The sequence below is a fragment of the Gadus macrocephalus genome, chromosome 21 (assembly GCF_031168955.1).
Source record: "Gadus macrocephalus chromosome 21, ASM3116895v1".
Taxonomy (NCBI): Eukaryota; Metazoa; Chordata; class Actinopteri; order Gadiformes; family Gadidae; genus Gadus; species Gadus macrocephalus.
The window spans coordinates 4781535-4809419 of record NC_082402.1 but is presented as its reverse complement, the minus strand read 5'-3'; the positions used below and the strand labels follow the sequence as shown (position 1 = coordinate 4809419).

General features: G+C 43.1%; 1 protein-coding gene and 1 long non-coding RNA gene across 8 annotated transcripts; one reads left to right on the top strand and one right to left on the bottom strand.

Moving 5' to 3' along the window:
• Nucleotides 1–9003: 9003 nt before the first annotated feature.
• On the top strand, nt 9004–27699 carry gpcpd1 (glycerophosphocholine phosphodiesterase 1). Of its 7 annotated transcripts, XM_060041484.1 has the most exons (22): nt 9026–9212; nt 10797–10932; nt 11087–11164; nt 11821–11914; nt 12077–12161; nt 14264–14339; nt 15470–15511; nt 15866–15989; nt 16314–16578; nt 17059–17221; nt 17898–18027; nt 18696–18750; nt 19539–19631; nt 19978–20052; nt 20492–20531; nt 20691–20749; nt 20897–20962; nt 21440–21576; nt 22159–22294; nt 22620–22780; nt 25034–25083; nt 26319–27699. In XM_060041484.1, the coding sequence occupies exons 3-22, from the start codon at nt 11116–11118 to the stop codon at nt 26360–26362; spliced, it is 1944 nt and encodes a 647-aa protein (XP_059897467.1). In that variant the 5' UTR covers nt 9026–9212; nt 10797–10932; nt 11087–11115; the 3' UTR covers nt 26363–27699. The 7 variants fall into 7 exon arrangements, with proteins under 7 accessions (XP_059897461.1, XP_059897467.1, XP_059897462.1 ...); XM_060041478.1 differs by lacking the exon at nt 25034–25083 and having other exon boundaries at nt 9004–9212; XM_060041479.1 differs by lacking the exon at nt 25034–25083 and having other exon boundaries at nt 10763–10932.
• LOC132449702 (uncharacterized) lies at nt 14915–17388 on the bottom strand. The gene is made up of 2 exons (XR_009523636.1): nt 17334–17388; nt 14915–14998 (listed from the first exon to the last, which is right to left on the bottom strand). It is a non-coding gene; the product is annotated as an uncharacterized LOC132449702 (long non-coding RNA).
• Nucleotides 27700–27885: the final 186 nt, after the last annotated feature.

Below are 27885 nucleotides of genomic sequence, written 5' to 3'. Positions count from 1 at the left end.
TATGTTTGCGGGAGGATGACGTTATGTCCCCATTTCTCAACTTCGAGCGCTAACCTTCTTGAGTTTTGCTTTAATGGGTTTCCCTAGGGCTACTTGTGTTCTCACGACTCTTCAGAATGTGCGTATGCGGGCCGATCATGGGTTTCCCTGTCTCATTGATGTTTCCCCTTTATGTGAGCGTTTGCTGGTATGAAGCCAGCAGCCTATGGTCTGAGACGAGACAGTATTTCATCCGCACCCTGATGCTATGCGTGTTGGGCAGCAGCACCCGACAGCTGAACTACCCCATGGGAACTATGCTGCAGTGCTTTTTAATCCTACCCGAGGAAAACCCTTACGATATAGCCTGGATTGATAATATCAAGGTTAAAATTCACTTACAATGCCAATAGTGTCCACTACACGACATAGGCTACAGAGACATGTATTCCTTAGGCCTGCTTATTACCTACCGATGCATCTCAATTTGTTGCATTCTTTTGGATGCAATGTAATCAGAAGGGACACTTATAAATATAATGTAAGAATAGGCTACTTGGGAGAATGTCTTAGCAAGCTTATTACAAATACATACACTAGCTGTGTGTATATATTTTTTGTGTGTTTGTGTGTGTGTGTGTGTGTGTGTGTGTGTGTGTGTGTGTGTGTGTGTGTGTGTGTGTGTGTGTGTGTGTGTGTGTGTGTGTGTGTGTGTGTGCACAAGTATTTGGGGAGGCACAGGAACCCCCTCCCCTTTAAGACACACCATTTCACATTTCACAATAAGGACATGAATTAACAATGCCCTCATCTCCATAGCAACCTGCTGCCCCGAGTGGGATGAGCTGACACACAACTTCCTTACTCCAACTTTGGGGCTCCACAGCAAAGGGCATTGCAACTTGTTTTTATATATTTTTAATTCTGCTGATTAACTTGAAATAATATGTAGTTACTATTTAATATTCATAGAATATTCAGTACATGTTTCACTCCTTGGTTCTGTGGTCCTTTTGAAATTAGCCTTTTTCTAATTTGCTCAGAGAAAAGCAGCTCAAAAAGGGTCCCTGATGTTGACAGTTGAGAGAAGCCGCATCACATTGTTTCACTGTTATACACGTATTAATACACACATAAAAAAGTCCAACATCCACCTCCTCATTCATCTGCAAGCAAACAACATTCCACAGAACACCAGAGGGAGTCGGACTACATCGGTGTTGTTGTGTCGGTGTGTCGACCTGTCCACATGCCCCATGATTCCCTATACAGCGAGCACGACCCTTCTATGGAGCAATGTACAGCCTTGTTGCATCACGTCTGTGTAAACCAGGCTCCGGTGAACAGGCAGGTCCGTCCCCCTGCAGCAAAAAGGTACGTGCATTCATACGCCTTCACAGCTCCCCCTGCAGTGAGCACAATGCACCCAGGCAGGCCGTGCACTTTCACCCCTTGGCTGGCAGGAAAGACGTCTGAAGAACAGCAAGGTTGTCTTGCATCAGAATGTCTCCCCAGGGTGGCACGACGCAGGATCGACATGAACCAGTGCTTCCAAAACAGTTTTGGAGGCACCCGGTGTCTCTAGTGCAGAACGTAGATTTCTCCCATGAGCAACCTGGGTCATGCCTCAATGTTCCCCTCTGCCTTTACACCTCACCCACGCAGAAACGCCCATACCTCCCCGCAAGGGAGGAAGATATTTGTGTGTGTGTGTGTCTGATGGTTAATGTCCCACCTTGAAATTGTACCATCCAGAAATAGGATTTCAAAACCAGTGAAGCAATAAATGACATAGGCTCCCAGCTCTAAATTGTATATGTGTGTGCGTGAGTGCGTCTGTGCGTGCGTCTGTGCTTGTGTGCCCGTGTGCTTGTGTGTGAGTGTGTGTGTGCGCGTGCGCGTGCGATGCAATTATGTGTTAGTATTTATGAATTATAATATAAATAAATTGTACCAACGATCTCATCGGATTGCGGATTGGATTAATAAGGCCAAGAGCGGTTAATACTGGAGTTAAAAAGCGCAGAGGGACCAGAGAATGAGAAGAACACTTCCCAGTGTTCAGACAGCCTCCGTTTGTCATCATGCACCTCTGGGAGTCGACCCTCTACTGCGACTCTGGCTTTTTGTCCCACTGCATTTCCATGAACCAACAAAAATAAAAAGGGGGAAAGGTGGCCGAACGCTTGAAGATGAGCACGATTCAAGCCGCAGTATCAAAGCTGGGGGGCCCATGCTTTGATGTTGGTGGGGGTGACGATCTGTAGGCTGCAGACCAGAAAGCGGTGGTTGGGGGTGGGGGGGGGGGGGTTCTGAGAGTGTTCCCTAGAACAATGAGCTTAGCGTTTTGCATACAGCTAGCTTGGGTCCAGTGGTTGGGTATTCTGTAAGCGACTGACTGACTGAGATAAATTTCCTCAGTTTTCTTTTTGAATGATTTAGTCATTAAGCCGATGCTTTCATCCGAAGCGACTTTGGAATGTGTCTCTTCATGTGAGCTTGCTGGGAGGGCATGCCTACTATAGGTGCATGTGGTGGTTATAGGGGATCGAACAACATCATAGCCACAACGATATCCGGCCCCTATGTTAAGCTAAGTACCTTGGAAGAGTTTAAGCTCAGTGGAAATGTCTTTGGATGAATAACTAATGCACAAATATCCCTGATAAATAAAACATAACTATAAAACTGCAGGTGTTTGCCCTCATATGTATTATAATTACAATTGTACTCATATCGTAATTACTCATATGTATTATAATTAGTGTTCTAAAGGTCTATGATCCTCATCCCTAGCAAGATATTAAAGACCTATTGATTTTGTCTTAACCAAAATAAAAGAGAGTTTCAAAGGCTTTTGAGGTCAAAATAGTCAAAAGAGCAGTGATGGAGAATACAGGGCAAACACGTCCGGACCGCACAAACGGATGCAGGTGTAATTTCAAAGCCTGCCGCTTGCTTATGCATGCAGCGTGACGCCAGCGCTTTGAATGGGATGTGTTTGGATCCATTTGGCAGCACACACTGGATGCTGCTGCTGCTCTCACAATCAATAACATCCACACAGAATTGTGTGATAATAGTCATAATGGTGTTCCGTTCCATTGTGGCGTTCGGTTGAACAGAACACTAGAGACGCTGACTGTGCAGATTGAAAGGGGCTCATAGCAGCTCAGGTAATGATTATTTCAAACCAATGGGAATAGTATTCTCTTCATCCCTCTGTGACAAAGCAGGCGATGGCTAATTACCACCCGCACATAATAATTCCAATATTCACTCGCAGAACCACAAAGCAATCCTCCGTTTGTCTTGTTGTGGATTAGAGCACCATGAGGTTGCATAATTGAATCTATAATTGATCCATGGGAAACGGATAGAATAATGTGAATGTGATTGAATGGGAAGGCAGATTTGTTTGTTTGTGTGTGTGTGTGTGTGTGTGTGTGTGTGTGTGTGTGTGTGTGTGTGTGTGTGTGTGTGTGTGTGTGTGTGTGTGTGTGTGTGTGTGTGTGTGTGTGTGTGTGTGTGTGTGTGTGTGTGTGTTTCTTTTTGTGTGTCAGTTCTTTCAAAGTACTTTGAAGGGGACTGAAAATCCACGTTTCGTATTGTCGTTTTTGGGAAGTAAACTACCGAGTTCAGTTCATGTTCAGTTTTAGGTCATGTTTCATTTTCCTCCCAGGGTCAAATGAGAGAGGCGTTGAGATAAAGAGAATAGTTGTCTTTAAAGAAAAGAGGTGGAGAAGAGAATCTTCTTGAAGCTTCTACAAATGAGTCTAAGAAACAGACTCCTGACTGTGGTTCAACTGCACCAACTGTTTTATCTAGAAGTAACTTCCAGAACATCTGAAGTTAGCCTCATCACTATCTTATTTCAAATCAGTGCTCAAAATCAGTGCTCCCTACGCTCGCATGTTTATTTGACTCTGAACTTACATAAGATATATTTCGTTCAGATGTTTTTTCATTGTATGTTAAAATAAAATGTACCCAGACCGACGCCTTTAAGAAAATGCTTTTAGGGTGGATTCAGGAGGGCTGTGTGCTTCCCTTTAATCAGCCCTTCAGTTCAGCTTTTCTCTGGAAGTTATCTGTGGAATATCTAATAGTGGAACTGTCTTCCTTTAATAATATGAACAACTCTAGAGGATCATGACCTCTTTTCCAATGGTACCTTTGCGTTACCTTAAGAAGATATCAAATTATTAAGAGTCACAAAGGTAAATTTGTGACTCTTAATAATTGTGTATCATCTTGCTAGTGCCTCCCACTCATTCGTTGAGTGTCATGTCACAAGGGATTTCAGTGTTCAGAATAACCCTGGGTTATAGTTTGCATATGACAGATAAAACACTTTGACTTGGACCTTGACTCGTGTTGAAACAAGCATGCTATTTGCTGTGTTTAGTATTTATTCAACATTTCATTAGGATTGCTTCTGGTTCATTTATGTGTATTATTATTGTTTGGTGTGAAACCATTTTTAAAAGGCTTTTGCTAGGTTTAAGAAAATAGTAATGTTTTTAGTTTGTGTAATGTGGATGGGTTTATAAACAAGGACCCTTTTACCCTTCAGAATTGATCTGTATAGCTCATTCCAACAACGATAAACAGGCTAGCTTGCAGATTTTTTACTAGGTGATGATCACGTGCTTACACCACATTTCTCTAGCAGTGATTAAGAAAATAAAACATCTACTCTGCCTCTGTTAATGGATCGGGCTGCTTCTCATTAATATTTCAAGATGGTAGACCTAATAAAATATTTGCTATCAGTCAAGGGGGGTGCTATTGATGAACCCTTGGTAGTATTGGTCTTTGGTATTACAACAGTCTTATAGTGCTGAATGGGTTTCCTCCTTGGGGATTTACATAAAAATGAACAACCAAATCTGTAGAGGTTGACTCACAAATAATGCAAACCATAATCCCACTGCCCTCATGTTGTATGCCTTTTTCATGAATGTAAATTTAGACTTCTGTGTATGGTTTCTTGTTTAAATACTTTCCTTCCTTCCTCTCAGTCCTTTATTCATGACGGCTAAATCGCCATCATAAATGACGTTCTTCTCCAATATTTTTTTGCACAATCAAGCCCCTTCTCTAATGCACATGCAAATTGATTGAATGCAGACTGTGTGATTAAGGAGAGATTCTGTTTGCCCTCCCAGCCCCCCCATCCTTAAAGGGGACCCATCGTACCACCAGGTGTGAGTGTGGTTCGCCATTACAAGCCGTTTTCAAAATGTGCAGCATTGCGACATCACAGGTGGGCGTGTCCACCTGTGATGTGTGACGGATAGATGAGCAACGTATGTATACTTCAGTCCACTGGTTAAGGGCTGGTAGACCGATCTATCCAGCACACATCTAGGTGGACACGCCCACCTGTGATGTCACAATGCTACACATTTTCAAACCTGCTTGTAATGGCTAATCACACTCACACCTGGTGGTATGATGTGCCCCCTTTAAGATGTCAGTTGTTCGGCGTCTATAGACGCAGCCTTTTTCTTCAGGTCTCGGGGGGGAATGAATGTGCAGGTGTGGCTTTCCAACGTTATCTAATTTTTCCTCTCGGGACATGATGCCTTTCAGTGCACGTGCAGAAAAAGTCAAATGCTTTCTTGATACAAATCTTCTGTGATGAGGCCATCATCACTCAACTCCCCGGCAGCTGTCTGCGTGTCAAGGTTACATTAGACGGGGTCTTTCCAATCGATGAGCAGGAGGTCTGTGGACTGTGTTATGTCATTTCGCTCCACCGGTGGCTTTTGATAAAAGGATAATCCAGAACACTATGAGTTGAAGTCTGTTGCAAATTGGTTGCCGGTTCATCTTGTGATGGTGCCATCTTCAAACATGTATTCTTATTAGTAAATACATTTACAATCCATCTGGTTAGCGCACAGTGAATAAAGTAGTCCATTTGTAACATCCAGTTGAGAGAGCCAAAAAGGAAATGCCTGGTTTGAAGCAGGGAAGAAAGCCCCTGTGCTGTTTGATAAATCACTATGGGGCCTGCTGGGACCACCTCACTGACATCACACTAAATGTCTTTTGTCAAGACCAATCGAAATCGTGATACAAAGTGGATCCACTCTAATCCACTCTGACTGTGCCTGAGGAGGAATTTATAGTGGCGTGTGTTTGCTGTTGAAAAGGTCTGGCCCTTCTAATGAGATGTGTGTTTGTTAACGAGATCGTCTTAAGCCGGAGGCGCTGGTAAAGCGAGAACGCCCAGCTTCCCCTCAGGCTTAGTCAAGTTTGTTGTTAGTTTGAGAAATATTCAGCAGAACCCCTTCACTTTTCATTTACCAAAATGTTAAAAAATAAATTGATACCAATGGTGTTTTTTTCATTGTTACACCAATCCATACATCAATTTAAATTGTTAAATTGTTATTTCATGTGAACGTTATTTGATATGCACTTGGTTTTATTGATCAACTGTCATGCTTGTAGACCTGTCGTGCTTGGGCTATAAGTGTATTAAGTGTATACACACGCACGCACACACACACACACACACACACACACACACACACACACACACACACACACACACACACACACACACACACATACACACACATACACACACACACACACACACACACACACACACACACACACACACACACACACACACACACATACACCTATACACACACACTCACACACACACACAGACACACACACACACAAACACAAACACAAACACACACACACCCACACACACACACCTACACACACACACACACACACACACACACACACACACACACACACACACACACACACACACACACACACACACACACACACACACACACACACACACACACACACACACACACACAAACACAGGTCGGTTGAAAAGACAGGTCGGTTGATAAGACTGCTGTTCTTCATTCACTTTTTTCCATCCCATAGCAATCGATATTCTTTCACAGAGGCATCACCAACCCAGGTTTCGTTCTTACACCAATTATGGGCATTTTAAATGATATCGCAAATAGACTATGTGCCCTACAGTTGCAGAACCATGCAATAATAAGTCTTTTAAGTGACACCTGTGTTTGGACACCTCTGTTACGGTAAAAGGGTCTCTTCTCCACCTCTTTTCTTTAAAGACAACTATTCTCTTTATCTCAACGCCTCTCTCATTTGACCCTGGGAGGAAAATGAAACATGACCTTACAAGTGAACAAGTGAACTGGTGACACTTTATAAGCAAATATAATAATAATAGAGCATTGTTGTCAGTTTCGATTGAAGTTTCTGGTGAATATTGTTGTGAATAGGCCCTATGTTTATCGGGACGTTATTCTTCTGATGTAAGTGTTGCAATGCTAAAAAAAAAAACTAATACCAAGAAACAATTAAAAAGTCCCAGATCTCAGATCACAAAACCAGGTCTTAATGTCTAGTCACCAGCAACATTTTGTATTTCAATAATACTATAGAATATTGGCATATAATCATCAAAGGGTAATGCGAAGGGGTTGTTCAAATAATGGCTAACAGATAAGAAAGCCAGACACGCATTTGTGGAGAAATAAGAATGGAAGAATACAAGGGGAAATGGTTACGTTGAATCAGTTACATCATTCGCAGGACGTGTTGTTCAGATTGTCACCACTGGGGGCCGCCATTGGATAAGATTTGGATTATGATTATTTATTTTTCTGACTGTATTTTTCTGGTTTAGATATACAAAGATTTCAACACTTTTATTGCATGTTATATTTTCGTTGCAAAATATAGCAGGCACTAATTTCCGGAATAGGACACACACTGTTCCGCCACAGGTGGTTGTGAAGGGATGTTCCTTTTGGTGTTGTTTTCGCTCGATATGTAGGCTATCACATGCTCTTTTCTCCTCGGATCGTCATTGTGCGTTTTTTAACGACTTTCATTTCCTCCTTATTTTACGCTTCACGACTATCACTTCCCTTATCTACCCTGAGTAGGTCATCTATCTCATCAACAGGGCATTGGGAATTGCTGCCTCATCAACACAAAGGCCTGAACAACCTATTTTTGCTTTGACTTTTTGGCCTCAGAGGAAGAATGAGGTCCGCCCATTATACTCAGGTTAGCATACAGTTGTCCGACATGAACAATACTAGGCCAGTCATTTCCAGGGTTTGTGCAGCTCATTGTAGATCATGCTGGGGGCACACGGTGTTGTCATCACTTGTTTGAAATCTAAAAGTGAACTTCAGTGAAAGATGGAATTGAGTGTTCTGTTTTATTGGTTATCTACGTTAAAGAAACAAAGTTGAGGATGTGATTATGGTCAGCTCAATAGTATCTTCGTGCAATACCGGAGGCAGCAGTTTCAGGACCACGGTTCCAGGACCCTATTTTGGCATCATAGGAAACATTTACTCTAAAAGTTAATGTTAATGCCTAAAAAGTCTTTACTTAAAGGCTAAAACAAAAAATGAGGTCCTAGAAGTGCGGGCCAGTGATTGCGTTGCTGAAACCGCAACTAGTAATATGTTTCTGCAGTATTGCAGTAATATGATCCTGCAGGATCATACACTACTCGGTAAGCCTCATGAGACCTTCCAGAAAATCAAGGTGTATTGTATTTTTGACCACTAGGGTACACTGTGGTTTATATATATATATATATATATATATAGGCCTATATCATCCCTGGTATGTTTTTGTGTACTTCTTGATGTGATGGTGCATATCAAATCGCCCCAATGACTCATGTATAGGCCTACGTATTTTCTCCTTGCACGTGCTTTTTTATCAGTATCTGTCTCGTCCATCGTTTTAGGGGATTAGAGTTATCTTATTTCATTATAAGGCTTTACCAGGAAAATATTCAATAACCTGCCGTTTATACATTGTTTACCACTGCTGTAGTCCCTAATTAGACCAAAGTATTTGATGTATTGGTAACCCGATGGTTCCTAAACGGTGGACCGCTACCGCCTCCTTGCGGCGGACGTAGCGAATCAAGTTTGTGAAAGGGAAACCATCAGCCGGAAACCCCCTCGCCATCCGGGTATGTGGTAGGCTGTTTTCGGGTGTCTTCAGTATGCCAGTGTAGGGAGTTACGGACGCAACGTTAGCGCACTGCAGATCTTTACTTAGTGCAGATGCAAGGGGTTCAAGTTTGTAACAAGAAATAGAGATGAATTGGCTACCAAATGTATCGATGTGTGGATATTATGTCGATAAAAGTTGACGTCGAACAAGAGAAAAAGGTAATGGTTTTAAAGTTTGGTTTAATTAAAACTGCCTCAGAATAACAAGCGAGAGTAGCTGATTCTCCCGGCGGGGTTGTTGAAGTCTACGAAGGGCGCCCGATAACTGGCTTTTCCTTCCTCTTTACAAAACGGTGAAATAATGCGGTTGTACACTTTACCTCCGGTCCAACGTTAGCATCGGACGGTAAACAACGAGGTACCCAGAGGAAGGACACTGCGAGTGGACACGTTACCTAAAGCCTGTTGTCTACAAATTAACACATTTCTGAGATGAGAAACTGTAGTCGGTCGATCCCTATATCACTCCCAGTATCGGATGTTATAATTTGTTAAAGGAGAAAATGACCTTTTTACATTTTGCCTATTCCCATCACGGTAAATGAGGCAGGACCCTACAGTTGTCAAATATTCAGCATAACATTCTGAATTATATGATGCGTTTTTAAGCTTAGGTAAACCATCCTCAAACAAGCAAAGATAGGCTTCTCGAAAAGGGAATAGTTGTATGGATAGCCCGGTTATTATGATCGGTACTAGTGCCTGCTCGTGGAAACGGTATGGTGCATGGATAGTCCGGTGCGTAGCGAGGCCGCGTCTCAGCCTATCAGATATACCCATGGCAAATTGCCAAATGTCTTAAAATTATCCTATGAATCTTTGCAATATTTCAAAATCGATGTACTGTTTTTGAATACTTGTTAAATGGGATATCTCCGAAGACCCTCCAGCCGGGGACAGGCCCCAAGTCACGTGGACAGGGACAGCAGTCGATTTTGTCTAAGTTCTGCATTTCAGTTCCCCTGCCATGTTTATGTTTACCGTTATGAAACGTTGTCATTCACCCGGTCCTTCTGGACGGTTGCCACCCAACCAACCAACATGGCCGCGAGGTTTATAAATCTTTGTTTTTTTTCTTGGACCTTGGTAAAAAATGCAACATTTCGTAGTTGGTCCTATAGTTAAACAGAGATAATAATATAAAAAAATATGTATTTTACACATCTATATCTCTATATAGATAGATAGATATAAAGATCGATCGATTTAGACACACGCAGACAAATATATATATAAATATAAACTAAAGGCGTGATTTTGATGAACGCGTGATGATTATGAATAATTTGATGAAGGCATGTTTACGTCGCTGCCGTTGTGACGTCACTGCTAGTTTACGCTCGAGCGCAGATATCTCAGCGGCTTTCAAAGCATTATCGGTTGGTTTGAGGTAGAGACGTAGCCCGCTTTATGGTAAATATGCCTATCCCTACTTTTGTTTTTGTATTTTAAAATGAATGTAAAGGGAACTGCAAATCGGGTTAGCGAGCTTGTAACGTCTTCTGTCCTCCGTGTGTGTGTGTGTTTGTCTCTGTCTGTCTGTGTGTGTGTGTGTGTGTGTGTGTGTGTGTGTGTGTGTGTGTGTGTGTTTGTTGATCCAGAGTAAAGCGGAATGGACCGCCGCTTCTCTGTTTTTTCAACACACACCGCATCCTCCTGTGAGAACTTCTGTTGTACGCAGTTTTTAATGTTTTTTTCCCCTCAAATAGGATGACCTTCTTGTGTGTTGTTGTGCACTGACAGCGTCCCCGGTAACGAGCCGGAGGGTCCAGGGGGGTTGTGTCGAGGAACAATGGCTCCAGGGGAATACAAATGGTATTTTGTATAGGAGCATCCCTATAGCGGGATCCCCTTTTTCCAGCACCGAGGCAATATAAAGGTATTTTTTTTATTTTTTTATTACGTTTTTCTTTAAATTGTCCGTGCTTTTTCCTTCTTTTGTTTAACTATTTACGATAAACCAAACCATACATTAGCGTGCCCATAACAATACGGCCGCATGTTATTTTTTTTTCCTCCATCTCTGTTTTTAGCCATTTTTCAATTGTCAACTGTGTTAACCATGGAGACTACTGAGGTCACGTTGGCTGTGAGAGGAGAGACGGCTCCGGGTATGTTGTTTGCTTCTGGCTAAGATATAATTCCACCCAAGTTTGAAATGTTCCCCTTCTGTTATGTTGCTAATGTTCATTTCAATCCCAAGTGATATACCACTGGTTCTCAACTGGTCTTCCCACATATGTCATTAGTAATTAAGTCATGACCCCGACATTTTTTATATAATATATATTGATCAATATTGCAGTGAACAACAATGCCCTCATGTACTGTTAAAAACAAAAAGCAAACTGCTGCTGCAACAATTTGGGCTTAACTCAATGAAATTCTAAGCCATTGAAACAGGAATTAACATTGAAACATTAGTTAATCCATTGGCTCCTTTCTGAAAATTGAAGTTTGATATATGCGCTGCGACACACTCAAACTGCCCCAACATCTCTCTTACGGGTGGAAACCCACTAGTTTAGAACGCTAGAACACTAGTCTATTAACAATAACAATTGCTTTATGAGGGCTTCCCTGCATTCCCTTTTAGCCCTGAATATCTTGTTTACCGAACGTATGTAAAACATCTCTGTGTCAAGTGTCATTGTGACCTAAGCTCATTGTGTAATAAAAGCTGTTATTACTTCTGACAATATGTTTAGCATTTGTTGTTCATACTGTAACCTTAATAGCTAACATGACCTATTTTGATGTTTTTTAGGTGAGGTCATTGCAGTGGTTGGTAGTTGTGAAGCCCTGGGAAGTTGGTGCCATAAAAGAGCAATACCATTACAGCTTAATGTTGGCCATGATGGGTGAGTTATTTGCTATCTTGATTCATAGACATTTGCTCATACCATGGCAACGATAGATTTACTGTAGACTCTGTTCAGACAGTCGAAAGTAAACCTCCTTTAATTTTTTGGTCTGGTCTCTTTTGGAATGAAATAATTATCATGAATTCATATATCTTTCAGCACTTTCTGGAGTAGGACCATCACACTACCTAGGGGACTTGAATTCAAGTATCGCTATTTCCAAGGGTTCTTCCTTGAGTCAAAGGTGAGCAAACCTCATGTAATAATGGATTTCATTTATTTACTGCGTTTCCTTTGAATCCAATGCAATGGAAACAGGAAATGGTTATGGCAACAAATAAAGAATGTCGTAAATCAAATAAAGTCAAGAAAAACTGAACTATTCCATTTATAATGTTCCATTAACCAAATATTTGAATTAAACTGCATTATTACACTGCAGATGTTTATTAATTAATCAAACAAATAATTGATTATTTAACAATTGAAATTTGATTCATATTCTGTCGATCGACTAATCAATAATCGACTATCTGTTGCAGCACTAGTCTGGACGTGTATAATTCAAGTGCTTTCTCATTAAAGTTTGTTTCTGCTAGAACTGCTAAAGCTTATTATCAACGGAATGTACCGCATGTATTTTCCTGCTTAGTACAAACAATGTACTGGTGCCTCATCGTGTCTTTGATGTCAATGTCCAAATAATGGGTAGATTGCTTTTTCTATGTTTATTTTTTATGGCATTGAACCCAGTGTTTTTACAGACGTTGGGACTTGGGAGGTGGCTGTCTGATAGGAACTGTGTGTTTGTGTTGCTTTCCCTACCCTTTTTGTGTGACGTGTTTATTCCTATTGAATTTGTCTGAGGTCAAAGTCATGGAAGTGGCAGGCCCTGCGTCGCGGCCAGCTGGCTCTATTATAAAACACGTGAGCCCCTCCCATGTGAAAAAAACTGTCAAAACAAGCTCTGGTTGAAGTCTGATTTATAATGGCACCCATGTTGTACTATTCATGGGAACATCATTGAACATTAGCATATACACTGCAATCGCTCATTTAATGTTTGGTATAAACCATAAACAAACATTTGAGCCATTAAAAAAACAAAACACATGGCTGGAAAAACAAAGCTTCTTACAATAAAGTTATTGCATACATTGCTAGGATGGTTGGTCCCAGAAGCAATTTAAAACAAAACAAAAAGGGGCAACAGCAAATGCTGTTCATATGCTAATTGCCTTGGAGCATGGCTTATGATTTATTCAAATATAGCCTGTGACGTCATAAATTGAGCTTTGGACACGAAACTTGGTACACTTGTTCAGGGGAATTTCCTACGTGCATACTAACATCAAGGCCCTAGGACCTTCTGAAGTAGCCATTTTTGATCCAATCTAAATTTATTTTGAAGTTTTTTACCAGACCTGTCCATAGAACATGTGTACCAATTTTGGTGTCGTTTTGAAGAGCATTTTTGAAGTTTCCCAAAACCATTCATTTTACAGGAGAATCTATCCAGGTGGACCGTATGGGTTCAAGGCATCGAACGCATTTTTGAGTGTATACCAAGTTTCAGAAATGTTTTCCATCTGGGGACGAGGCTGATCGTTTGACGTTGACGTGAATTACAGCGTCCCCTCATGGGCAAGATGGTACCAAACTAACAATGTCGGTTGCTAGACGGCCCCCCCCCACCTTGATTCCCCCACGAAGGACGCAGGCTGGTGATGCTGAAAGCCTTTTTTGTACGAGTTCATAGACTGTGATACGTGACCTGTTACTCAACGTTGTCATGCAGCTGAGTGGGGAGGCTGCTTAAACCAGCCATCATCCACACACGCTCCACACAAACCTTTTTAGAGATCCGCTCTATCGGGATGCATTTATGTCTGGGAAAACAATCAATAAAACTTTAGACCAGTCTCAGGCTGAGGTATGGGCGCTCAAAAGTAAAAAATTATATCATAACTCTACAATAGCTATCCCCGCAGATACTCTGTGAATACCTCACAAAGACAAGCGAACAAAGTTTGGCGATCTCCTTGTTCATGACTCGAGCCGTGCCACCTGAGAAGTTTAATGAAAAACCTGTTTTTTTCAAAGGATTCTAACCTGATGCCAAGTGAGCTGAAGAGCCACAATACCAATTTGCCAACGTCCTTCTTGTCGTTTTCCGCCCATGTAGTTGCGGAATGTTAAGGTGTTCCAACTTCCAAGACCGTGTGACGACTGTGCCCGATCTAATCCTCTCTTCTTACCCCTTCAGTCCCGAGGCGGCATTGAGACTCCAGTATTTATCTATAGTTGTATTTGAATTCACCCCTGTATTAAACATTGGCATTGCAGAATGCAGGGGGCTCCTGCCAAGTGATCGTCAATAAGTGGGAGACCCATCAGCGGCCCCGCACCATGACCCCGACAGGTATAGAAACCCCCGCGAATAAGGTGCACGCGTGGCTTTGGTTTGGGTTTTTGGGCAGTCAAAACCTAGGGCACCCGGCACTCCCAATTCCCTTTTACAAGCACTATAGGAGGTAGGAGACATCCAGTGTCGCTTGCGGGTCAGATCTTAGATGAGATCAGGAAGTGACGTCTCAAAGAGTAAATCTTTAGGTTTCTGGGTTATATCACCATTTAACCTCAACTCTCCCTCGAAACGCACCGAGTTTCCTCCTCGTCTTCTGTTCTGTTACCGGTCCTTGAGTTATAATCTCCACTCCACCTGTAAGCCGACTGAGCTCCTGAAATAGTTCTCGTAAAGCAGGAGGTCAGACGGTTCTTCTGCTGTTTTTAAAGGCTGGATCCTGTAGAGTCGCAGAGGAAACACTGTTGTAAACCGTCCATTGTTAGCTGATATTTGGCCGGTTCTCTAAGAGCCCAAGTTAACTGTTGACATTGTCTCTGTCGAGATCAGTCATGATTATTGTTCTGTTTAGACACTACTGCCCATGTACACAGACTTGTTTACTTCGGTATGCAACTAAAAATTTTGAGCCAATATTGTGGCAAATTTCCCAATTTCTGAATGAACATTCTTTGTGAGAAGGGGTGAGTGCAACAACATTTTTGGCTGATTAACAACTTGACATAAGACATCGTCAACCATTAACCTGGGGCCTCAACACACCGGCCAAATCCTTTAGCTTAGGTCTGATACATCTCGATGTCAATGTGAGAAAACTATGAAAATATTTACCGTTGTCCCTCGGTGTGGGCCTCTGGCACAACACTCAACTAATGCATTCTCGTGTCTGTGCTTAGTTTTAGCCGTATCTCGTCTATCTGGTAAAAGCACCAGCCTTTGGCAGTTACTGTAAATCATTTGTCAAAACGCGTTAGTTGCGTATGCATTATGCAACGCGTGGCGTTTGCTCGACCTTGAATAGTGTTTGTCTTGTTTACAAAGGTTAGGTTGCCTGGTCCCCTTCTTATCAAGGGGTTGACACATTCACATATTTAAACGTTACCCATCTAAATATGTCAATGTCAGCGTTGTAATATGATCCCTTCTCGACACCCCTTCCGATGCTTCCCCTGCTTGTTTTGTTACAGAGTCTCACATGAACCCCGACGATGGCCATTTTGGTACTCACGGTAAAGCAATGAGCCTAACCCCACATATTATAGTTACATAGAATTGTATTCTATTTTTGTGATTTTGTCTACTTGCATGTAGAGACCCCCTTTTTCACCGAGGAGCCAACGAGAGACTAACGCGGTTGTCCCTCATAAAACGAACAATCAACTGTCTGCTCCATTTATGTACCTTTTTTGTACATAAACAAACTGTTGAAAGCTAGTGAAGAGAAGTCTACATGAAAGCAGCGGAGACATAATTAGTGTCCGCTGTGATAAAGGAGATCTTCTCATAGCCAGGCTGTACCCCCTGTGATGTGTCTGTGCCCCCCCCTCCCCCATGGTAACGGCCGTCTCCCTGTCCTCCGCCAGGTGGGGTGGCCTGTGTGGACTCGGGCTGGCTGACGTGCCAGACGGAGGTGCGTCTGCGTCTCCACCACTCCAGGAGTGCTCCCGTGTCCATCACCAAGAAGAAATTCAAGAAGTCCCGCTTTAGGTAGGCGCCCCCCCCCCCCCACAGCGGGCCTGACCCGAGGAAAGCCCTGGGTGGGAAGGGACAAGGCACAGTCCGTTGGGGAGAATCTATTGAAATCAACAACTTTTTTTTTTACAAATGTAGAAACCTCCACTGTCAGACACTATATATATATATATATATATATATATATATATATATATATATATAAAAAAAATAAAAAAATAAACCTCCTAGGACAAAAATAAACCATGTCAATCCTACATACATTTTTTTTATTAAATGTTTTCTATTTTCGTTCAAAATGTTGGACTCCAACGTGCAATCATCCTCCCTCCTCCCCAGGATCAAGCTGAACTTGGTGGGCTACGAGGAGGAGGGCGAGGAGGAGGAAGAGTCGGTGGAGGAGGACCAGCTCTCCCCCGACACCATCTCCCTGCACACGACCAACACCACCACCCTGGAGATCAGCATGATCAGCAGCGACGGCTACAAGTCCCGCCACTCGCAGCCCGACTGCGGCTACCCGCTGGAGCCCTCGCGGTGGACCGAGTACACCATCAAGACCATGGACCCCGACAACCTGGAGCTCACCTTCGAGTTCTTTGAGGTGAGGCGCCCCGGGGCTTCCTGTTGGCCACTATGCACTCCAGTTGCCTTTTCCTGAAGCTTTTTTTTCTTTAAACCGCCACGCTTCTTAGTCTTTGTGTAGTGACTCAAATCAGATTTTATGCTTTGAATGACCTCAGTCGCTTTGCATAAAAGCATCCGATGAAGGGCCATTCGTACAATGTGATCCAGGCGGTGCAGGATAACTAGCGAGATGCTTAACCCCTGCCTGGTCCTTCATGACGTGTATCAGAATGAAATAGCTTTGGATAAATAACGTCTGCCAACGAGAGAGAAGTCGTTTTCCAGAACACACTGCAGTCCTTTTTTTGGTTCAAGGGGTCTAAAACAGTCTTCAGCCGACCGGCCTCATGAACCCCATGTCAGGTTCACTGAGCTCTCTCCAGGGGACACGGCTCGCTTGGCACTTGATTGCACTAGGTTTAATCTCTCTGATTGCTCATTAACCTCCCGCGTCTAGGAGGACATGGGCGAGCACGTGGTGCAGGGAGACCCCCAGCCGGGGCACGTGGGCACCGCCTGCCTCCTCTCCTCCTCCTTCGCGGAGAACGGGAAGGACTCGGGCGTGGCCACGCTGCCCATCATGGGCCGTAACTCCAGGCTGACCATCGGGAAGGTCAGAGGTAAGAAATTCCACTTTTGACTCCACCTTCTTCTCTGTTCTTTTGTTTGGTTTTGGTTTTTAACGCGACCAACCTGATTCACAGCATTGCACTCATACTAATAATGAATCACACATTAACCATTAACCTGGGGCCTCAACACACCGGCCAAATCCTTTAGCTTAGGCTGACCATCGGGAAGGTCAGAGGTAAGAAATTCCACTTTTGACTCCACCTTCTTCTCTGTTCTTTTGTTTGGTTTTGGTTTTTAACGCGACCAACCTGATTCACAGCATTGCACTCATACTAATAAGGAATCACACAGGCAGTGCAAGACGGAATATAGTGCCACTTTTGATCAAGTCATGTGGATAAGAGGTGTGTGAAACCACACATTTTTTGTTGTTCAAAGTGTAATGCATGTTTATTATGATTATACAATATACTAACTGATAATCATACATTTTACTAACTAGTGCATAAGATCCACTTTCACTGGGCAATTGTACTTGCACACATTTTTGATTCTACCCTAATTTACAATCCAATGTTGGGAGAGGAGTGTATTTCATTTGTTTTTGCCCTGAGGATAATATACAGTGTGCAGTTTTAATTAAAACGGCCCAAAATCGTATGACCTGCGCATTCCGCTAGTGAAGCAGTATAAAGGTTGGGCGTGGTCTCTCTTGGCTTCCAGTGGACTACTTGGTGATCCGGCCCATCCCAGGGCTGCACTGCGACATGAACGCGTCCTTCACCCGATACTGGAGAAAGAGGAGTGCTCTGGACGTGGGCCACCGGGGAGCCGGGAGCACACAGGCTGCCAAGTGAGAGGCCGCTGCACACACAAACACACGCACGTGCACAGTATAGCTTCCAGTGTTTCATTATAGACGTGCGTGTGTCCCTACTTGACCAGAATGCATAACACTTCATTACGTGATCATTATTAATGGAAATAATTAGTTAGTATGCTGTTGTTGTTTTGACATCTGTAACCTCTGTGAATAAACCCTGTTTGGTTGTTGTAGGTTTGGTAAGGTTCAAATTGATTGTCCCTCAGGGGAAATTTATCTTGGGGACATTGCATCATTGCTTTCATAGAAACGTACTTCAAAGAGAGTACATCATAACAAAACACAAACAGACAAACCAACATTTTGCCATCAACAACATGTAGCTTAATAATTCTGGTTTGTCCTAACAGGTTTTTTAATTGTATTGCTATTTAAACTGAACAATTAAATTGAATAATAACCCGTAAAACCCTCTATAATCAAAAACTTTGTTAAGCTTAATTGTTTTTGCATACTCCCTGACATCCACTCCTAAGCAACCACCCTAACCCTATCCTAAGACAGAGGAAACGTGGGTTGGCTCGTCGTGGCACACTTCCGCCAACAGTTGGATGTGGGGTGTTTATGAGGCCTGTCAGCAGGCGCCTACCAAAACCTGTTATTTCTGTCTGAAATTGTTGCCAATATTTATTCAACAGGCATCACAAAGTGCAAGAGAACACCATCGCCTCATTCAAAAGCGCAGCCTATCACGTGAGTTTCCCCCTACCCTGAAATACAGTGCAACCGTGTGTCACCCGACACGGCATTCCGAGATGTACTTCACCTTTTTTTTATTGTTGTAACAAGCAGGAATACCTGTATGTTATCTAGTGAGATCCAAATCCATCACACAATAAGCAAACAATCATGGGCGGGTAAAGGCAAGCCACAAGCTGTGGATTACTCTATGATTATTTAATATCTTAATCCTCCACATGCCTTTTTTGTTTTGTCCTCGTAGAAATATGTCTCTCAAATCTGTTACGAGTGGTCTATCAAATGCTTGCTAGTGGCTTAATGTATTCAGTGTTGTATTTAGTGTTCATTTGTGGAGTGACATTAAAATATACCTTCGCTATAACGTGCGACCCAACGCAACTTCCCGTATATCGCATTGCTTGCCTGGACCCGAATCTTGCGGCAAGATAATTTCCAACGCTTTCCTACCACGAACAGCACTATGAAAAGACGGAGCATTATGTAGTTTTTTAGCTTGTCGATGATGTGGGGACACAATTGTTGAGTCAGTTGTGAAACGTATTTGTTTTATTTCCAAGCTTATTTAGTTTAGTTGTGTCGTACTTGTTATAATCGCACTGCGCTGTATGAATGTGGTTGATTCTGATCACGCTGGATTAAAACAATCTCAGGAATCCCATGGTCAAGCATTAGGGGAACCCAACGACCGCGTTACAGTGAAGGTTGAGTGTACCTTATCTACACGCGTTATCGTACAGCTTTCTATCATGCTTTCTATCTGTATGTTTGTATATGCACAGGGTGCGGCCTATGTGGAGTTTGACGTCCACCTCTCCAGGGACTCTGTGCCGATCGTGTACCACGACCTGACCTGCTGCATCTCAACCAAGAAGGTACCGATAAAACGGGCCCGTGTCAATAGACTAGGATCTCAAAAACGTATTTTATATCATTTTTTATTCATGGTTGGTAATTCTTTATTACATAAACATATCCTATTAATAATATTCAGATTTTAACATTCATGGTGTATCATTTCGTATATCATTATGTCTTTGTCCCCCAAGGAACTTCAATATTATTAGTCAATAAGTCAACGTTCCTAATAAGAAGGGCCTGGGAGCCACATTTAACCATAACATGTTTTTAGTAAATGCTGAAGCCCTGGGTATTTAATAAATACCATCATAAGAAGTATTTTTCGTTAATCACTGTCCCGTGTCTCTTTGGGAACGGCAGAAGGACAAGAAGTCCCTGGAGTTGATCGAGGTGCCAGTAAAAGACCTGACCTTTGACCAGCTGCAGCTCCTCAAGGTACATGCTTTCTTCGCTTCATTCCTAGAAATGAATGCATCTCCAAGAAGCGGCATAACCCGATACGTCCCCCTTGCGACCTCTGACCTACATTCCTCCTTTTAACTCCAGTCAAACCATAACTCCACACGCACTAACGCGGCACATTGACCATGTGCCGCGTTATTGGTGTGTAATACATTCAGTAAATGCTCTGCACTTGTTAAAGCTAGCTCCTGGCGATGAAACGCTTATATCTTTAATCGAAGGCAGTTGTTTTTATCGGATTGGATTTAACTCTCATTTATCTTATCTTAGATATGTCCCAACGCCTAATATCAGTTATAAAAAGATACACAAAAGCACAGCTAGTTGAGCAATATGTCTGAAAACAATGTCTTGATGTTGTAAAATGTTATATATCAAGATTAATAATGGTTTGTTTGGGTTTGTGCTACAGCTGGCCCATGCCACAGCCATTAAATCGAATGATCTCAAAGGTAAAACTTCTTTGTATATATCAATTTTTTTTAAATATGTATTTCTGCCTGCAGTAGTAGTTGTTTGAATAGTGTGTGTATTTTTGTGTGTATCCATGTTAGTTGAGATTTTTGTGTGTATCCATTTTAGTTGAGAACTAACTCAGAGGTTCTATTTAGATATGCTGGATGATGAAGACGAGGTGGATGATCAACAGCCGTTCCCCTCGCTCTCCCAGGTATGGTTGAGTCCTTTTCCACTTGGTTACACACATACCGACTCATTGAATTCTCGTTGAAAAGAAGTGGAAATTTGCTCGCCGATCACACCGACTGCCTTGTAATGATAAACTCACACTTTGTGTTTCACTGGCGTGTCGTTTCAGATATTCCAGGCAGTTCCTGAGAACGTTGGCTTCAACATTGAACTGAAGTGGATCTGCCAGTCCAAGGTGACTGTCCTACAGCTTTGATATTGTAGTGGGCTACATAAGGGGAAAGATTGAATGAGAACTGGGAGTGTATGTATTGATATGAATGTTAATTTTTATTCTAAAATTAGGCTGAAAGTATGCGCATGAGGGCTTTATTTGATCATTTACATAAGCTCCTTGTTATTTGTTAGTTTTCAGCTAGTGTAAAAGTTTGTTTCAACTGTGAACAACAATACAAACAAAATGGAAAGTAAAACACGATAGATCAATATTTAAATGTTTCGGTCGCACAGTAAATATTTGACATCACTAAAAGGACTCGGGGAAGAGACTAACTTCGGGGATGTCAGTATAAACATACCTGGAAGACCATCCAGATTCTACTGCACACTGATACAAAGGGAACGCTTAACGGCGCGTTCTCATTAGCAATGAGCACGCTTGATGTGATGCGTGTGCGGCACTAACGTGCGTGTGCCTCCTCGCTGCTGGCAGGACGGCTCCTGGGACGGTAACCTGTCGACGTACTTCAACATGAACACGTTCCTGGACATCATCCTGACCTGCGTGCTGCAGATGGCTGGCCAGCGACGCATCGTGTTCTCCTGCTTCGACCCAGACGTGTGCTCCATGTACGCGCCCACACACAAACTCATGCGCACGTGCTCACGTGCTCGTATGCACACGCACCTCCAGGCCACACCCTACCGTGCCTCGTGGATTAGTTGAGATTAAGATGTTATGTATTGTTAATGGCTCCAAATGGGTTATGTGCGCATAGCAACAGTGTTGACCGCTTAACAATTAACCGTGGGGAGATGAGGCTGAACTATGAACAATAGATAACTGTGACCTGTTTTACTGTGGAATACACCGGCTAAAGGAAAATTAGAAACGGCTGTGTCATTATAGGAATAATTATATACAAATATAGAGACGGTGAGTCATTGGGACATGTTGCTCACTGCTTATGTTGACTACAACGTCTGCAGTGACAATGCTGATACCAGCCCTTTTGCTACACTGGCTCTCTCTGTCTTATCTCTCCCTCCTCCTCCCATCTCTCTCCCCCTATCTCTCGCCCTCGCCCCCCCCCCCCTTTCCCCCATCACTCTTTATTGTCTCTTTCTCTCAACTCAATCTCCCGCCGTCTCCCCCTCCCCCCCTCTTTCTGTCTCATCCTCTCAACTCTTCCTCTTCCTCCTTCCCAACAGGGTCCGCCAGAAGCAGAACAAGTACCCCATCCTCTTCCTCACACAGGGCATCTCCGACATCTACCCCGCCCTCATGGACATCCGCTGTCAGAGCACCCAGGTCGCCATGAGCTTCGCCCAGAGCGAGAACATCCTGGTGAGGAGCGTGTGCACGCAAACGCACACACAGGCGAACGGATTATGTGCCGACGTGTTGGGTCGTTCCTTCCTTCACCTTGGATTAGGTTAAGGATGAATGGGTTGTGATGGTTACAAACCGCGTGATCCGATAAATCAGTGGGGATATTTCAATGCTTTGTTTGAAGGATTATCCGAATTGCCTGTTTTTATATTGATGTACGAAACGGATGAATGAGTCAGCAGTCCGGGTGTGTTCGCGCCGCCCCTCTAGACGCCGCTAGACGACTGCATTGGGGTTATTACCCGGATCTCTCACTCTCTCTCTCCCCCCCTCCCTCCAGGGAATCAGCGCCCACGCTGAGGAGCTGCTGAAGAGCCCCGGCTTCATCCAGGAGGCCCAGACCAAAGGCCTGGTGGTGTTCTGCTGGGGAGAGGATAACAACAACCACGACAACCGCAATATCCTCAGGGAGCAGGGCATCAACGGCCTCATCTACGACCGGTACGCTCAGACCGCACAAACACACACGCACACACCCTTTTGTTGAATTTACGCCAGGTAAGGTCAGATGTCAAACACTAGAGCTGTAGCGCTGCGTCGATGACGTCGACGCGTCGATGATGTCGACGTCAAAAATTCGTCAACGTCAAATTTCTCCGCCGACGATTTTCGACGGAGAAATGGACGAAAGTCACAATAAAGGAAAATGTCCGCGCACGAAATCATCAAAGGTATGGAAATACCTCAAGTTAAATCCTAAACGGAAAGGTGTTGTGATTTGCACTCTTTGCCAAATGGAGTAGTTGGCATATCACAAGAGCACGACAGCAATGTTGGAGCATCTCAAACGAGAAAGTATCTCGTGCGCATGAGAAAGTATCTCGTGCACACGAGAAAGTATCTCATGAGCATGGGGAAACATCGTGCGCATATCACTGGCTGTGTGTGTGTGTGTGTGTGTGTGTGTGTGTGTGTGTGTGTGTGTGTGTGTGTGTGTGTGTGTGTGTGTGTGTGTGTGTGTGTGTGTGTGTGTGTGTGTGTGTGTGTGTGTGTGTGTGTGTGTGTGTGTGTGTGTGTGTGTGTGTCGTCAGCGAGTAGGTGGACGAGCGAGGAGAGCGAGCGATAGCGTGCGTGTCAGTCTAGTGAAGTCATGAACGAGTCCGGTTGTGTGTAAGAATAAAATACCCAGCCTGTCAAGAATCGGTGGCCGCTTCATTCCATCATATTCCGACCTATAAGCAGACTCACTGTCGGTCAAAGTGAAGGGTCATGCCCCCGAGAGCGCATCGGACCTGGAGGGAACGTATCACCTGTGCTCCTCGGTCTGGGAGCCGACAGCAGGAAAGATGTAACTAACCATCTCGTAGTTGGAGGCGGAGCGCAAGAGAGTATGCGCATACAATTTTTTCATGTCCCTTTACGGGTTCTGTATTAAATAAAGTATATTATTAAGAATTTTTTGGTATTTATTTGAGATACATTATGGTTTTTATTAATCGAGCAACAGAAAAAAAACAAAAAAAAACGTCCAATTGGTCATTAGATTAGTCGACTAATCGATAAAATAATCGCCCGATTAATCGTTTGATAAATAATCGTTTACCCCCAGCCTTATCAAACACACGGCTGTGTTGATTTATCGACTACAGGTCCAGAATTGACATGCACACGGACACACCTGTGTTGACTCATGCACGTCCGGTACAGTCAGAGGTAGTCTCAACATTTAGACTCGGCAAATCTAAAATCCGATGGCAGGCGATCTCAAATCTGGGTAAATGGGGCATTTTGGATTTCTCTCACCTCACATTTGATATGTGACCAATCATGTTGCTGGGGGAAGGGATTTTTTAGATGGGTTTTCATGGCTTGGGTCTCTAGGGTTAACAATCTGACGGGCAGATTGTTTCTGCCCATCGGTCTCAGACCCAGAAGAGGACTGTACAAAGAACGATAGCGTATTTTGCCCATGGGTTGGAACACCTGCTAAAACATGTTGTTTTGGCAGTAACATTCCTATCATCCTGAAAAAAACAGGAAATACTGAGTTACTCAACCCCCTTGTACTTTCTGTTAACCGCTATGTGCTCCCTACATCTCCCCCACCTCCCCCTACCATTAAACCAGTCTTTTTAAAGTGATGTCCCAAGCCAAGCACCTGGCCCATCTCATCTTACCAGCAAAATACCAAGAAGTGCGTGTGCAACGCTTCTGCTTATAACTGTTCCGTGTCCCAACGTTTCTGAGAACGCTGTGTCCCGGTTTGTTATCTTCTCTGTGGGAAGACTATTTTTTTTCTCAGCCCACCGAGTCACGCTAAATAGGCTAGCATGCTAGTCCCAAATGCCAGGTTGGCTTGAGAACAACAAATCCCTTTTACTTTTTGGTTAATCAACAAGGAATAGTTCTGGCAGGCATGCTAGGCAGCTTAGCAACAGTCATGTGAGTAGCATGTCGGCTAATCCTTTGACATGTAATTTGCAAACCGAGGTGTGTGTGTGTGTGTGTGTGTGTGTGTGTGTGTGTGTGTGTGTGTGTGTGTGTGTGTGTGTTCGTTCTGTGGGGAAGGGGGGGCCGTATCTACACGTTTCCCGTGCCGTGACTTATGCTCCATATTTAAGTCAAATTCCAAAGGGCAACCCCTTCAGTGTGGCATCCTCAACTCCCCACGTGACTAGCAGCTTGTGCCTACGTCTGCAGACGCCTCTGTCTCCCTCTACAGGCGTGTGTCATAACTGTTCCTCTTTCTTTCAGAATTTGTGATGGCTTGGAGCCATATTATGAATCAAGTTCTGCAGAAACCCGTAATGTCACTCTGGTTCTGCGTTGTGTTTCCGTTTTATTTGTTTTGTTTTAATTTATTCTGTATTTGTTGGGGTACTCACTCACCGTGTGTGTTCTTTTTCTATGACGCTATAAATACTGCCTGAACCTTCGCATCTCAGCAACAGAGCGGTGATCTGTGATGATGGGTACATTTACAATCACCTCTGACGACGACATATTCAAATATATATGATCCATCCAGTCATCCCGCCATTTCCAAAACATTGTTTGTCCTTCATTGAAGTACGTTAGCGTATGAGCTTACAAATATGCAAAGTACGCTACTTTAAAAAGTTGACGCAATGTGTGTGCGCGCAACATCCATTCCATTTGAATAATGTTTGAATACTTTGAATAATGTTAAACGTGACTACTGAAGGACTTATGGTTAAGCTTTATAAATGTAAAGGGATGTAAATGTACCCAATGATGGCAAGACGGTTGACTTCTGATAAGATCCAACACCTGAGCATGCAACGTGTCCGAATGAGACAAATTAGCCTTTTCTAAAAGTGTTAAAACCAAAAAAAAAAATCAGAAATGTTAACTGCCTTGTTTATCAGCTATGAGAACGATATCTCCGGCTGGCAAATGGTTCTTCCATAAATCATGCTTATGTATTGTATAGTTGAAAGACACATTATGCAGACAATGACTGTCTGCATAATGGTCTCAACCTGATCTGTATGTTTTTTGTCAACTAACCGATTAAGGATAGCCTTCTGTATTTTAATATTGCTGGTGGAAGGTCAATATTTAAAAAAATACTCACAAACTTGTATAAGCGCTGATACTCACTTTGTATACCAGAAGACTGCATCTTGGTTGAAGGGTCAATGTTTTTCATTTCTTCGTTTTTTAAGAAGTGTTCAGTTGTAATGCCTGTATTTGCTGCCGTGGAACTGTGAAGGATCTCAAATTGGCTGACCTTAAAACATGGCCGACTCGAATGTGGGCAAGAAGTAAAACAGTATTGCGAAAAAACCCTAACAACAATGCATGGGATTTGTTTCGCTGCTTGGGTTGGAGTTGGTACGCAATTATGTTTGTCTGTGAACTGACAACTTTTGCATTATTTAACGTTACTTGACGGTCACTGGCCTAAATCGTAGTACGATCAGAAACCCAGCTCCATATCAAGTCACCGTGCTCCTTGTTTCATAACGGGAAATGGTTCCGAAAGTCTAACCACTGTCTCCGTCCGCCCCGGCAGGATCTGCGAGGACCTGGGAGAGCAACCCAACGTCTTCAAGGTAGAGGAGCAGCACTCCCTGCGGGAGGTGATCTCAGACGAGGCGCGGATGAACTGCCCCTGCTCCCCGTACACCATCCCCTGCTCGGCGGCCGACCCCTGTGGCGCCCCCCCCGCCGCCGCCGCCACCGAGACCAACGGCGGCGGCAGTGTGGAGTCCGACTCGGGCCTCAGCTCGTCCTGAGCCCTCCCCGTTGGCTGGAATCGACGGTGGGTCGATCGAGCCATCCCCATTGGCTGAATACAAGCCGATGGTAAAGACACTTGTTTTCACGCTGCTCACTTCTCTCAGTTTGTGTGTCGATACTCTTGTGACCCGTCCACCTCTCCGTCTTCACCTTTTTTAAATCTTTTTATCAGGAGGGAAGAATTTTGCCAAACACGTCCTAAAGGTTGTGTGAACATCATTTGTGTATGATTCTTTTATGTGTCGATTTTTGAGGTGTGAGGATAGTTGCCATGGTATGCTACCTCCGTTGCCATAGATAACATAAAGTTGACCAAAGAACGCCTTTCATGGTTAACTTTGCATTGGTTTATAGAAATTGTAGCTGTACCAGGTGTAGGACTGAAACAGAACAGAAACTGTCCCAAAACCTAACATGTGGTTGATTATCAAATAACTGCCTACATAAGCAAGGCTTTCCCTCTAACCCGTTTTACCCCCATTACGTTGGGTTTTATTGTTATTGGTATGACTGAAGACACCGGAGCTTAGTGATTCGGGGTAATATTCGGCTCCTACGCAGGGATGCACCATATTATGCTTTATTTTGTGTACCTTTTGTGTTCATATTTTGCCCTGGCTGAATGCTTATAATTTCAGCGGGCGACTACATACTCATCATTGATCAACATATTGAAGGCGTATTATCAAGAGTATTCTATGTATTCAATGTGTCAGCAACTACCTTTTCTTTGACGTTGATGGATGTGTCATTAATGTATGTATATACTGCTTGTCTTGCCTCTCAATCTGCCTACTCCCTGGATCTTTATTGTATGTCGATCCAGCTAGTACTCCAAATAATTTCACAACATTGCCTCTTACCACTGGAAACACTTGCAAATACTTTGCACTTTCAGATTTAATTTCAGTCCCGATGGCTCTATGTGATACATACGTGCATGTTAAAATCTTTCGTTGAGATCTGACAAAGGAAAAAGACAAATCATGTAATATGTATTTTTAAGATCTCGAAAGGAATTTTAGCTTTCGCATGCTCTGCACATGGGACGTTTTGGATTGATATCTGGACCCATACTCTTTTTGTCTCTGGGAAACATTTAAAAGGGCATGTGGTAAAAGTCAAGTAATAAAAAAAACTGATTCTGACATGAACGTGAATGAAATCGCTGGTCTCTTTATTTTACAATACATCTTTAGTTTACTTTAGTTCTACATTACTGGTTTATTTTAGTGCTTTAGTGGGTTCGTCCTTATCATTGTTATAGTTTACATTACATGGATTTCAATTAAATGTAGCCTAATAACTCCTTAAAGCTGCATTCAATTATGATTTCATAT

Bases quoted from the DNA above. Each gene is read 5' to 3' on its own strand.
- gpcpd1 (XM_060041478.1), top strand. From the start codon at position 11,116: ATGGAGACTACTGAGGTCACGTTGGCTGTGAGAGGAGAGACGGCTCCG. The intron at 19,632-19,977 runs GTACCGATAAAA...TGGGAACGGCAG, and splicing joins GCTGCATCTCAACCAAGAAG to AAGGACAAGAAGTCCCTGGA. The intron at 20,963-21,439 runs GTGACTGTCCTA...CGCTGCTGGCAG, and splicing joins AGTGGATCTGCCAGTCCAAG to GACGGCTCCTGGGACGGTAA.